Source organism: Macaca nemestrina, chromosome X (genome assembly GCF_043159975.1).
Source record: "Macaca nemestrina isolate mMacNem1 chromosome X, mMacNem.hap1, whole genome shotgun sequence".
NCBI lineage: Eukaryota > Metazoa > Chordata > Mammalia > Primates > Cercopithecidae > Macaca > Macaca nemestrina.
In genome coordinates, this window is record NC_092145.1 from 74,060,427 (window position 1) to 74,074,638 (window position 14,212).

Sequence of the window (14,212 nt, forward strand, 5' to 3'; positions counted from 1 at the left end):
GTCGCAGTGAGCTGGAATCGCACCACTGCACTCCAGCCTGGGTGACTAAGACTGTCTGAAAAAAAAAAGAAAAAAAAAAAAAAAGACTGAACCAAAGTTATAAATATGTTTAGGTGTGGTATATAGTTTTACATTTATTTCGCATTTTCATCTGTAAAACTGAAAGCACCAGTTAGTGCTTACATTTGGAATGACATAAATTGTATTACTCTCATTTTATATGCAAAATACTAGAAGTAATTTTATGCTTTTTATGAAAAAACTTTTATAAAGGTTGTTTGTTATTGTCCTTAAAAAGTATACATACATCTATGATTATATGTTGTTGTAAGAACTTGCATCTGCATATAACACATTCAAGTTCAAAAGTGTTTTCACATTATCTCATTTGATCCTCACCAACTACTTTAAAACACTGTATTTAAATTCCAGATATACCTGTGTTCTTTTCTTAACCAGCTGTTGTTCTCCAATTACTAATAATATATTAAATTGTCAATGAGAACAGCAGAATGATCTTTGAGTGCTGGTAGCATAGTTATTGCATCTATAAGTGTGGAAGCAGTTTAAGCATGTGTGATTTATTAACTGCCATGTGGACATAGCCATAGTTAGGAAGAATAGGATGCATCATGGGATATCAAAAAGCATTCTCTGCTCAACCCCAGTGCAGTGTATTGTGCATATAATGCTTAACTGATAGGTATTATGACAGATAGAGGTCAATATCTGGAAATCAGTATTCCTGACTACTCCTGACTACTGACTTGCTTGAGCCACCATGTGCTTTCTGAAATATGTTGGCTTTAGTTATTTGTCTAGATTGATCCTTGGCATTTTTTTTTCCACATATGGGCTCTAAGGAACGTACTTTCAATGATTTAAAATCCTTTTGGAGATTTATCATTAATCTTAGGATAACTGGTATCTCAGTACAAATGAGATATTGTGAAAGTGAAGAGAGCTGGTGTTAGGGACTAATACTTTGGATTCAGTGAATTTGCCTTAATGAAATTTTGCCCTGAGCATCTTTGTCACATTTGAATATTAGTTTAGTTCCTGTGTTTTAGTTTTTGTTTTACTACTGATGTTGATTACTGATTGATTAATGAACACTTTCCTTTTGGTAGGCAGCAAAATAGTATTCTAAAAAGGCAGTTTAGTGTTTGTGTCATAATTTAGAGATGACCTTGCTTGACATTTCTTACGTGGGATTTTGTGAGTAGTAGAAAAGTCTCTAATATTTAGTATTTAGTAAATATTTAGTATTTACTTGTTGAGTGACCCTAGGGAAATTACTTAAGCTCTCAGAGATTGAATTTCCTCAATTATAAAATGAAAATTTCCCATTTGTTGTGGGGAACAAGTTAGTTAAAGGTGAAAGAATGCGTTTTGTTAATTGTAAAATGCTGTGCAAATGAATTGTTCACTACATTTTAAAATTAGGGTTAGAGAGACCGAACAACCAGCATGGAAATCTGGAGAACTATGACCACAGATGTTATATTTTCTTAGTTGATGAAATATCACCCCCTAATTTTCTTAATTTTTTAAAATTTATTTTTATTTTTTTAAGATGGAGTCTTGCTCTGTCGCTCAGGCTGGAGTGCAGTGGCGCTATCTTGGATCACTGCAACCTCCGCCTCCCAGGTACAAGTGATTCTCTTTCCTCAGTCTCCCGAGTAGCTGGGATTATAGGCGTGCACCACCAGGCCTGGGTAATTTTTGTATTTTCAGTAGATATGGGGTTTCACCATGTTGGCCAAGGCCAACATTGAACTCCTGACCTCCAGTGATCCACCCACCTCGACCTCCTAAAGTGTTGGGATTACAGGCATGAGTCACCGTTCCTGGCCCTTAATATTTTTATAAAGTAAGGGGTATATAAAACAGTACTATAAAAAAAGAATATTTAAAATGTTAGTGTCAGAATTGAACTCAGAATGAGTGAGCTGTGTCTGTGTTAACACAAACATGAATGTATGTCAAAAGATATTTAGCGTAATTTGCATAGGTGTAGTACTCACTTTTTTTTAAAACAAATAGGAAGTTTATTGTGAGTCTTTCAGATGTCTTATTGCAGGGATTCTCAACCCTTCTGATTGTATCCTGAATTTATTTTCTATATATTATTGAGATTTATTTGTTTATTTATTGAGACAGAGTTTCGCTCTGTGACCCAGGCTAGAGTGAAGTGGCAGTCACTGCAACCTCCACTTCCCTGGCTCAAGCCGTTCTCCTGCCCTAGCTTCCAGAGTAGCTGGGATTACAGGCATGCACCACCACGCCCAGCTAATTTTTTGTATTTTTAGTAGACATGGGGTTTCATCATGTTGGCCAGGCTGGTCTTGAACTCCTGACCTCAAGTGATCAGCCCACCTAGGCCTCCCAAAGTGCTGGGATTACAAGCATGAGCCACCACGCCTGGCCTATTTACTCGTATTTTAAGTTACCCTGTTTAAGGTGTTTTCTCGGCTGGGCTCGGTGGCTCATGCCTGTAATCCCAGCACTTTGGGAGGCCTAGGTGGGTGGATCATGAGGTCAGGAGTTCAAGACCAGCCTGGCTAAGATGATGAAACCCTTTCTCTACTAAAAATACAGAAAATTAGCCAGGCTCGGTGACAGGCGCCTGTAATCCCAGACTCTAGAGGCTGAGGCAGGAGAATCCATTGAATTTGGAGGGTGGGGGTTGCAGTGAGCGGAGATCTGGCCACTGCCCCCCAGCCTGGGTGGCAGAGTGAGACTCCTTCTCAAAAAAAAAAAAAAAAAAAAAAAGATGTTTTCTCATGCCCTTTAGTATGTGCCATTGTGCTTTACAGTTAGCTGAGTGTCAATTATTTGTTCAGTTTTCTTAACTTTTCTTAGAAGCATGGTATATGTATTTTTGGTTTATTTTATCTGCTAGTTGGTACTGAGTTCTTTTGTTGGACCTTTCTCTGCTGAGCACCTACTAGAATGTGGGTGGGTCCCCTGTCCTTGTCTTAATTTCATCTACCCTCAGGCTATAGTGCTTTTAAGTGCTTTCTTGAGATAGTATAACCCAGAGAATACTTGACCCTAGGAGGGTCGCTTCTGGTTGTCTCTTTCTTGAGGAAATCTTACAACTAATAAAAAGAAAAAGAAATGCTATGCATAATGATTAGCATTTTCAAAGGAGAGTGATAGGAAATTTTAACATTTTGTAAGTGCGACTAGAGAAAGGCCTGCCTGCTGTCTTCTTTTTTTTTTTTTTCCTGCCCGGTTTTTCACTTCTCTTTCAAATTCAGCAACCATTAAAACACAGCATTTGATTTAGGTTATTGTAGACATGAAAAACAGAAAACCCAGTTTTTTTTTTTTTTTATGTTTTCTTTTATGTGCAAAGAGAAAAACCAGTTAATTTTTTATGTTTTCTTCCAGTCTTGTTTTTTTTTTTTTTTTTTTTTTTTTTTTTTTTGAGACAACATCTCACTCTGTTACCCAGGCTGGAGTGCAGTGGCTGGATCATGGCTCACTGCAGCCTTGACCTCCTGGGCTCAATCGATCCTCCCACCTCAGCCTCTGAGTAGCTGGGACTACAGGCGTGCACCATCGTGCCTGGCTAATAATTTTATGTTTTGTAAAGACAGGGTCTCACTTTTTTTTTGCCCAAGCTGGTCTTGATTTCTTGGGCTCAAGCGGTCCTCCTGGGATTACAGACCTGAGCCACTGTACCCTGGGGTTTTTCATTAAAAAAAAAAAATAAAAAGGCCTTCTTAATAAGTATATATTATGCGCTAGCTACCATGCAAAATTTTACTGGGTTGGGGTGCCTTTCTCTTTGTTTGGAATGCCCTCCTTTCTCTTTCTGTCTTGTGAACTTTTCATATATTTTTCAAGGGTGAAACTGGACATGAACCCTTAAACCTCTACGCAAAATTAGGTGTACCTTACTTCTTTGCTTCTTTAGTTCTCTGTACTGACCTCTGGGCACTTGCAGCTTTAATTTGTTTCTACTTACTATTTTGTTTGCTCCTCTGAGACTATGGGTTCCCTTAGGGCAGCGATTTAATCTTTCCATTGCTTTCCTATACTTTAAATGGCTGAATGAATGCATGAGTGAATGACTGTGTTTGTCCTAACCGAATTTTAGGAGATAGTTATCATTACTCTTTTACAGATGAGGAAGTTCGGGCTGAGAGGCTAAGAAACTTTGCCTATGGTCACATAAGTAGTAACTGGGGATGCTGCAAAGATTCAAATCAGTCTCTCTACTAGATCATACTACCAAAAAAGAGTAACAGCTAGTAAATTGTAGAGCCTGAATAATCCAGGCTCTCAGACTTCAAAGTACCCTGCTTATCTATACTGTAGTACACTTACATTGATATAAAGCTTTGCTGTATTTTTCAAAATCCATTTTGTTTTCTGTCTCTAAAGAGCAAAATATTACGTGACTAACTTTTGTATATGCCTGTTCTGTCCTCTAAATGAATCAATCAATCCCAGGCAAAATGTTACATTTTACTTTTTGAGCATGCAATCCCAGTTTGCTTCTTCATTTAGCTTCTGTAGCCACAGTCTTGGAAAACAAATAGCTTATTCTCTGTTATATTTGTTTTTTAGAGTTACTTGTCTGATACTATTATTTTTAAAAGCCAGGGTAAACAAATACTTTTGGTGTTTGAAAATTAGTATTTCAAATGTAGCTCCTGGTGCAGTTCTGGCCTCCTGAGATTCGCTACCTTTCACGTTTTATTCAGTGCCCAGCTGGATTTCTTTTAACTAATTATGATGAATAGTATCATCTCAGTGAGTTTTCTGGTTTTCTCAGTTGTCATAATGATTCTGAAGTATGGTAATTCAGTTATTAGATTTGCTCTTTAGGTCAGCCAGTCTAACTATCAAGAAGGTTTATAATCTAGGGTTAATTTAATGTCTTTCAGTTTATTCAGATTTACAGTTCTCATTGCTTTGCAGCTTTGTGTTAATGATCTCTATCATCAATTTTTCAACTGCCTTAAGGGGACAGTAGTAGAAAGAGCAGTGGGCAGAGAAACCCAGATTCCTGTCTTGTTTCATTGTAACAATTGGACAAGGCACTTTACTTCTGGATCTGTTCTCTCTTCTGTGAGGTGTGGAGTTAGGTTGATTATACATAGGGATCCTTTCATTTCAGAGATTCTATAATTTAACTTTTAGAGCTGTTTTATAGAATAATACAGAAGTTTGAATTATACTCTTAACAAAAACCTTTTTTAGTAGAGATGGCGGTCTCACTATGTTGCCCAGGATGGTCTGGAACTCCTGGCCTCAAAGTGATCCTCCCGCCTCTGTCTCCCAAGTGCTGAGATTACAGGCGTGAACCACCACACCTGGCCTCGTATTATACTCTGTTCCTCCCCCCCCCCCCCCCCGTATTATACACTTAAACTTTGTTTATAGAGAATGTTTTTCTTCTGCAAGCCTCAGAGCACTTAACTGTTCCGAGTTGGCCATTATATTCCAGAGAGATAAATGTAGTTAAATGACTGAAATTAGAATGTTTGAGCTTTAAACAAAAAGAGTGATTTATAATATTAAGACATTAATTTTATAGGCCATTATATAACAATAAAATAAATACATTTATTTAAAAATGTAAAAAAAAAAAAAAACTATTCAGGGTAGGTAAGAGTTCTTATGTCTGAAAAGATCACCTTTAAAAAGTTCCAGCTTTTATGAAAAGCAAATGGATTCAAGTAAGCAGTTAACTACCCTTATAAGACCTAAAGTTTGATTTAAAAGAAACATTTTAAGAACTACATCGATATAGTTTGGAAGCCTGCTAAAGTGGTTTGAAGGAGAAGCTAGCTATCATGTTTAAACTCAAAAGATTGTTATTGCCATTATTTTGATCGAATCTGTTTCTCTAGTGTTATAATCATATTTTATTTATTTATTTATTTATTTTTGAGGTGGAGTCTCGCTCTGTTGCCCAGTCTGGAGTGCAGTGGCGTGATCTTGGCTCACTGCAACTTCTGCCTCCCGAGTTCAAGTGATTCTCCTGCCTCAGCTTCCCGAGGAGCTGGGACTACAGGCGCCCACAACCATGCCCAGCTAATTTTTTTTATTTTTAGTAGAGACGGGGTTTCACCGTGTTAGCCAGGATGGTCTCGATCTTCTGACCCCGTGATCCACCCGCCTCGGCCTCCCAAAGTGCTGGGATTACAGGGGTGAACCACCGCACCCAGCCATATAATCAGATTTTTATTGATTTTAGAGAAAAGGACATTTTCATGTAACTGCTTAGAAATCAAGCAGTTTTCTATTGTATAGAGTGAAAATCAAACTTGTTTATTGTACAAGTCTTTAAAGGGATAGTTAGGAGTAAATTGTATTTGCTGAATATATAGACCTCATTTATGACCATTAATGATCCTGTATTTTTGAATTATTACTGAGTGATTGATAAATCTTTTTATATAATTAGCTGAAACTCAAGCATCATTGTTTCAATAAAATGAAATAGACAGGGAGCTTAAGATATCTGTTTAAGATATAACTCCAACAAATTTTCTTTCTATAGGAGGGTAATGCTAAAAATTCTAATTATATAACTCCCATTTTCTGGATTGTATATGCTAAATATGTTGTATTTCTAGGGTAGTTAAGTGAAGTTTTTATGTAACAACTGAATATCTTGAGTTGGTCCAGAGGATTAAAAAAAGTAATTACCAGTAAAGATGTCAACTACTACTCTATGTAGAAGCCCTCTTACAGCATTTACTTGATGAAAAAAAAATGACTGATAACAGAAGCCCAGTTTATCTAAGACAGTTTTGGGAAAAAAGACATAAGCTGTTATAGTTGTTAATATGCAGCACTTAAGAGTTTTTTTCCAGATACATATTTTAAGGGTACTAATTATGTTTGCATATAGTCATATTTAGGAAATGCCTTAATGTACAGGGTGTGAATTATAAACTAGGATTTTAGGATATCACTCTGTAGATGACAGGAAATGATTTATTCTTATTTTTATTTTTGTTTTTTTTTGTAGAGATAGGGTCCTGTTATGTTTACCAGGCTAGTCTCGAACTCCTAGCTTCAAGCAATCCTCCCTCCTCGGCCTCCCAAAGTGCTGGGATTATAGGCGTGAGCCACCGTTCCCAGCCATGAAGTATTTTTTAGATTGAATCATCAGCTGCATTGACTTTAATATTACCTCTATATTTTTTTTAAACATAGCTCTGTATAGTTATTTGCTTGGAAGAAAAACTAAAGATGTGAGAATTAATGGATAGAATTTACTTAATCCTCTGTCCTGATGCATAAACTAAACCCTGGAGATGCAAATCTGAAATAATCTGATTACCATTCTTCCTGAGCATCATGACAGTTGCACAGGCTTCAATTATTTTGGTAGATTCAAATTGTTTTTTGAAGGAACTTACCAAAGATATATAGCAGGATATAATTTAAAACAAAAATAATCACGGGTGATACACTCATGTTACCAGAATTCTGAATACATGTTTGACTGTGGTTCTTTGACCTGTGTTTCCTAGGAAATCAAAAAAGGCAACCTGATACGAGAATTTGAGATTTTTCCTCCAGGAATTCTTACAATAACATCGATTAGGCTGGGCGCAGTGGCTCACACCTGTAATCCCAGCACTTTGGGAGGCCGAAGCGGGCGGATCACGGGGTCAGGAGTTCGAGACCAGCCTGGCCAACATGGTGAAACCCCGTCTCTACTACAAATACAGAAATTAGCTGGACATGGTGGCTTGCACCTGTAATCCCAGCTACTCTGGAGGCTAAGGCAGGAGAATCACTTGAACCTGGGAGGCGGAGGTTGCAGTGAGCCGAGATTATGCCACTGCGTTCCAGCCTGGGTGACAGAGCAAGACCCCGACTCAAAAAAACAAAAACATTGATTATAGTTAGACTTTACTTTGATTTTTATTCATTTATTCAACAAATATTTATTTAGTCCCGCTTTATGCCCAGCACTTTTTTGGGTGCTAGGAATACAGCATTGAAGAAAACATACAAAATATCTTCTCCCGTGGTGATCGCCAGAGATGATTTAGAAAATTATTCTTTTGTGTTTTATTGTTGTTCTTTTTTTTTGGAGATAGGGTCACCCAGGGGCTGGAGTGCAGTGACAGGAACACAGCTCACTGCAGCCTTGACCTTGTGGGCTCAAGCAATCCTCCCACTGCAGTCTCCGAGTAGCTGGGACTACAGGCATGTCACCATGCCTGGCTACTTTTTGTTGTTGTTGTTCTTTTTTTTTTTTTCACTTATTTTCATTCAGAGCTATAATTTTTACATTTTTTGTAGGGATGAAATCTCACTATGTTGCCCAGGCTGATCTTGAACTGCAGGGCTCAAGTGATTCTCCTACCTTTGCCTCCCAAAGTGCTGGGATTACAGGCATGAGACACTGTTCCCAGCCCTTTGTTGTTCTTGATTGACTTGGTGGTAATACTATTGATGTGTGTCCTATTCAATGGCATATACACACACACACACGCATATGTATATATACATATACATATATACACATACATGTATAGATACACATATGTATTTGTACATATACACATACATATATGTGTATATACATATATGTGTATATATGCCACTGAATATATATATACACATATGTGTGTGTATATTGTATATATGTATATACATATGTATATTGTATATATGTATATACATATGTATATGTATACATGTATATACACACACGTGTGTGTGTGTGTGTGTATATATATACACACACAATTATAGCACTTACAAAAATTGACATTGTAACCAGAAGTAGATTTTAGGACCTATTTCAAGATGAGGATGTAAATGTTTACTTTATCTAAAAGATTTTTAATATTCTGGTTTTTCTGTTTATTGTTTTAACAAGTATTTATGAAACACCTCAGGGATTTATACATTAGCTTAATTTAAAAATGCAACACAATTTTTGTTGTTTTATAGTTTCATTCTTATCTATATGTGGTATCTAATATCCAGAATTTTACTTGGTTTTTTTAAAAACAAGTTTTTGTTTCAAGGAATTTTGGCTACATAGCTGAGTTATTAGTTATTTAAAGCATAGTATTTATAACATTGTTAGTTTTATACCCTTTTGGAAACAAGTTAACTTTAATAGGAAAAACAATTTTGCTTTATGGGTTGTGGGTTTGGTGCAAGCAATGCCTTTCACTTGTATTCTTATCATTTGTATAGAATCTAGGTATTCTGGTTTTGGATCAGTTCGTCACTACTGATTGAATCAAGTAATAGAGAGTTTACTCATCACTTGTGTGCTTTTTTGATTTTGGCATGTTAGTTGCTTTATAACACTTATTTCATAAGATTAACAGCTAAGCAAATGACTTTATCAAGACATTTAAATGTATATTAGAGTGCTATGCCATGTAAATGTTGTCATATCATTTAAATGTGCTTATTTTGTGACCGTTTCTTAAATTTGGTTAATTATTAAATATTTAAAATTTTCTCTTCCTGATTCCATATGTATATGGAATATGCACACACATACACACATATATGTATTTTTGTTTGTTTTTGTTTTTGTTTTTGTTTTTAGTCGAGGTCTTTCTCTCTCACCCAGGCTGGAGTGTGGTGGTGCAGTCTCGGCTCACTGCAACCTCTGCCTCTGGGGCTCAAGTGATCCTCTCACCTCAGCCTCCCAAATAGCTGAGACTACAGGTGCAGCCACCATACCCAGCTAATTTTTGTATTTTTTGTAGAAATGGGGTTTTGTTGTGTGGCCGAGGCTGGTATCAAACTCCTGGGCTCAAGCCATCCACCTGCCTTGGCCTCTAAAAGTGCTGGGATTATCTGCCTGAGCTACTGCACCTGGCTCTGATTCCATATTTTATTTATTTTTATTTTTTAATTTCTTTTTTTGAGTCAGAGTCTTGCTCTGTTGCTCAGATGGGAGTGCAGTCGCCCAATCTTGGCTCACTGCAACCTCCACCTACTGGGTTCAAGTGATTCTCCTGCCTCAGCCTCCTGAGTAACTGGGGTTAGAGGTGCGCAGCAACATGCCTGGCTAATTTTGTATTTTTAGTAGAGACGGGGTTTCACCATGTTGGCCAGGCTGGTCTCGAATTTCTGACCTCAAGTGATCGACCTGCCTCAGCCTCCCAAAGTTTTGGGATTACAGGCATGAGCCACCATGCCCAGGCCTGATTCTATATTTTAAAACTGTACTTTGCTCTGTAATGGAACAGTTTAGTAGTAGAATAGATTTATATTTTTAAACTAAATAAATGTGTTTTTCCTGTGTACTTTTTTAGGTGGCAGCAAATGCACACATTCCTCCAGACTACCTCCTTAAAATTTGTGAGAGAATTGGTCCTTTACTAGATAAAGAGATCCCTCAGAGTGTTCCTGGGGTACAGACATTATTAGGTGTCGGTCGGCAGTCTCTGCTACGGGATGCCAAAGGTGAGATTTTCAGAATTTAGAACTGTGATATCGGAGGAAGGAGTGGAGAGTAGCTTATTTTTAGGTTGAGTAAATGTTCCCATGCTTTTCTAAATACTAGTTTTTCTTATCTTGCCAATGTTGTTTTTGTTTTCTTAGTGTACAAGTAAATTTTTAGAGACCTAAAAAGGAGTACTTTTGTGTAGAAGTGAATATATAGAGGTAAAGAATATAAAATACCTTTGTAATCATGGAATAGAGATCTCAAAGGTTGCTGCTTTGATTAATACAGTATAAATACTTAACATATTCTTTCATTATAATGTTCTTACACTTTATTAGTTTTGATAATGTCATCCTAATGATACTGTGCTTTTTGTAACAGGTAAATGAAAATTATATGTACAGTTTTAATATTTGAACATATTTAAGCAAAAATATCAACCCATCAGTAATTTTTTTTTTTTTTTTGAGACGGTGTCTTGCTCTGTCACCAGGCTGGAGTGCAGTGGTGTGATCTCGGCTCACTGCAACCTCCGCCTCCCAGGTTCAAGCAATTCTCCTGCCTCAGCCTCTCCGAGTAGCTGGGACTACAGTTGTGTGCCACCTTGCCCAGCTAATTTTTGTATTTTTAGTAGAGACAGGATTTCACTATGTTGGCCAGGATGGTCTCAATCTCTTGACCTCGTGATCCACCCGCTTTGGCCTCCCAAAGTGCTGGGATTACAGGTTTGAGTCACCACGCCTGGCCTCAGTAATTGTTAAATAAGCTTTTCTACTCTGTTCATTTTCAGTGTTTTACAGATTTTTCCCACGTTTTACCTGGAACTTCAATATGTCAAACATATAAAGTGGTATTTGATAAACATAAACATGTAAAAGTAGTCATTAAAGATGTCTATTGGAGTAATAAATACTTAAGGTCTAGCAGCCCATTTATGTCTATGTTTTGTTTAATTAGCATACTATTTTTAGAAATCCTAATTCTCCAAGATAAATAGTTGTGTAATGATACCAGATTTTAAGCATCTCATTTTATAATTTAAGGAAATTCTTAACTGAGTTTATTTGGCAGCTTTCAAGAGAGCTTTTGGCTTTTTGTTTTGAAGCCAAGTTATTAGTAATATTTAATATTTTCTTCCATTTTTTGACTTAAACCCATGAAAGAGAAAAAAACACAGCTCTTTATAATCAGTTACCGTCTGATATGCGGTGCTCTTATCTGTTATGACACAACTGGCAAGTATTTCATAATACGAGCATGTACCCAAGTATAAATATGCCTGAATTTTCCCTGGCATACTTGTGCTATAGTTATATCCTTGCTTATACGGTTTTATATGAGTAGACATGTAAGCCTAAAGATCAAGAAGAACTGATGTAAACTTTAAAGCTTATTAATCTGTGATACATTTATATAAGATTCAAATATGTGCATAAAAAAAGCTTTAGTTCAAGGCTAGCTTAGAAATAAAATATCCAGATGATATGTTTAGGTGTTGGTGTTTACCGGTTATAAATTTAGTTTATAACATGTTCAAATAAATACCTATTAATTTTCATTTTGGTTTAATAATTAAAAATGTATTCCAACAAATGAAATTAAAATCAGACATTTGCTTCTGAGACATGGGTTAAAAAAAGAAAAAAACAAACTGCTCAATTCCTTAGCTAACCTTTGTTCTTTTTGTATAGACTGTAAGAGTACACTATGGAATGGGTCTGCTTTTGCGGCTCTACATAGAGGCAGACCTCCAGAACTACCTGTAAATTATGTGAAACCTCCAAATGTGGGTGAGTAATATACCTGTGTGTTATAAACAGGTTGTTGATTCTTTCCTTACTGAACTCAGTAGGAAGACAAAAATAGGTACCAAAATTAAATTGGAAGCATAAACAAACTGTTTACATTCCTGAGGAGTTTCATGGCTAGTCCAGATTTTTTAAACATTTTTACTTAAAGCACGTATAATGTTTTATAAAAGGTGATCTTTGTTTTCTTTATTTCATTTCATTTCACTTCTTTCTTAGCAGAAACTTTTTTTTAATATAGTATAGACGTTTTTAGCCATATGGTTGTCTATTTACATGTCTATGTGCTGAGTTTCCCAAACAAAAATACATTATTTATATGTGTTATTTTCCAAAATTATAATGATGTTATACATTTTTATATGTCTGTATTAAGACAAAAAGTCACCTTTCTTGGTTCCAGTTTAATGAAATTCACGTCTCATTCAAATTATTCTTGGGACATCTCTGGCCAGACCATTATGAAGAAATAATAGTAGTGGTTCCCAAAGAGATCTAGATACAAAACTATTTATATTAAAGTTCGCCCTCACAAAGTATGTGCAAAACCAAGGTGCTGGGTGAGTAATTGCTCCTCTGCTCCATTACTTTCTCACTCTTCTAAAAAATTACGTTATTTTATATAGTGTATAGTACCTACAGAATATGCGTAAAATTTGAAAGGGATGAATTTCAGATAGAAAAATATGAATACTTTTAAAAAAGGAATATTTCTTATACAATAAGCTTTGTAGTTTATCCTCAGAAGTTAAGTAAATTGAAGCTAGAAATATTTTTTAAGATGTATTTAGACAAAATCATTGATTAGACATTCATAGGACTTATTCAGGGAAATTGGATAGTCTGGAGTATATTGATAAAAATACTCTTCCATAGGTTGGATGTTACTTGGAAAAGTTGAGTCTCATTGAACATGGTATTGCTAACTTTTTTTTTTTTCCTTTCAAGGGTAGTTTGTTTATCCACCAGAATTTTCCAGCTTTAGTCATAATTAATATATTGAATTGAGATAACTTTTGTTATTCATGCATTTACTTATTTTCAAAATACAATATTTTTAGCTATACTGTCAACATTATTTTGTTAGTGTGTTATACTTCATGGGTCACATGTGAAGTGCTAAAGAGCAACCATTACAGTATTAGGTTTACAGGCTTTCTTTATCCCTTCTTCCCTTCTCTCGCTTTTTTTTTTTCTTTCAACTAAGCATATACTTTCAAACTTCTGCTGGTTTTGTAAAATAAACTGTTTACACAGATTGGAATCTGTTTGTTATTCTTTTAGTAATTGCTTAGGAATTGTCATGTCCCTGGCATTGATGCTTTTAAATTCATTTTAAATCTGGCATGTTATTTGGGGAGGAGCTTTTAGAACAGAGGCAATTCAATCATGATGTATTTTCACGTAGTACCTGGTACTCAAGATGCTTAAATTTAAGTTATTTAGAATTAAAAGCCTGACAAAAACTCACTAAGATGGATATGAAATCTTCTTTCCAGTTTGTGATTTGAGGCAGTTTTCTCTTTGTGGATCATAGTTCTCCATAGCTACTTTCAAACCAGTCAGTTTTATAGGTTGCCAATCTAAATAAAACTTAATCATGAAGGTATATCTTTTTTTTTTTTTTTTTTTTTTGAGACAGAATCTCACTCTTGTCTCTTGTCACTCAGGCTAGAGTGCAGTGGCACAATCTCTGCTCACTGCAACCTCCCCCTCCCTTGTTCAAGCAATTCTTGTGCTTCAGCCCTCTGAGTAGCTGGTATTACAGGCATGCGCCACCACACCCAACTAATTTTTTTATTTTTTATTTTTAGTAGAGATGGGGCTTCATCATGATGGCCAGGCTGGTCTTGAACTCCTGGCCTCAAATGATCCACCCGCCTTGGCCTCCCAGAGTGCTTGGATTACGGGCGTGAGCCACCGCGCCTGTCTGGTATATCCTCTTGAAAGTTCTGTTGAATCTTAGAACTATAAAGAACTGACACTCTTTTTC

The 14,212-nt window shown here is 36.1% G+C and overlaps 1 protein-coding gene across 2 annotated transcripts in view; it reads left to right on the forward strand.

The window, feature by feature from the left end:
• The window catches only part of LOC105464459 (bromodomain and WD repeat domain containing 3), a 134,047-nt gene that overhangs the window by 5,767 nt on the left and 114,068 nt on the right, over nucleotides 1–14,212 (forward strand). For both annotated transcript variants that reach the window (XM_011712408.3, XM_024787598.2), the window contains exons 5-6: nucleotides 10,278–10,428; nucleotides 12,103–12,201. In XM_011712408.3, the coding sequence (XP_011710710.1) occupies nucleotides 10,278–10,428; nucleotides 12,103–12,201 (250 nt within the window). The remainder of the gene's footprint in view (nucleotides 1–10,277; nucleotides 10,429–12,102; nucleotides 12,202–14,212) is intronic.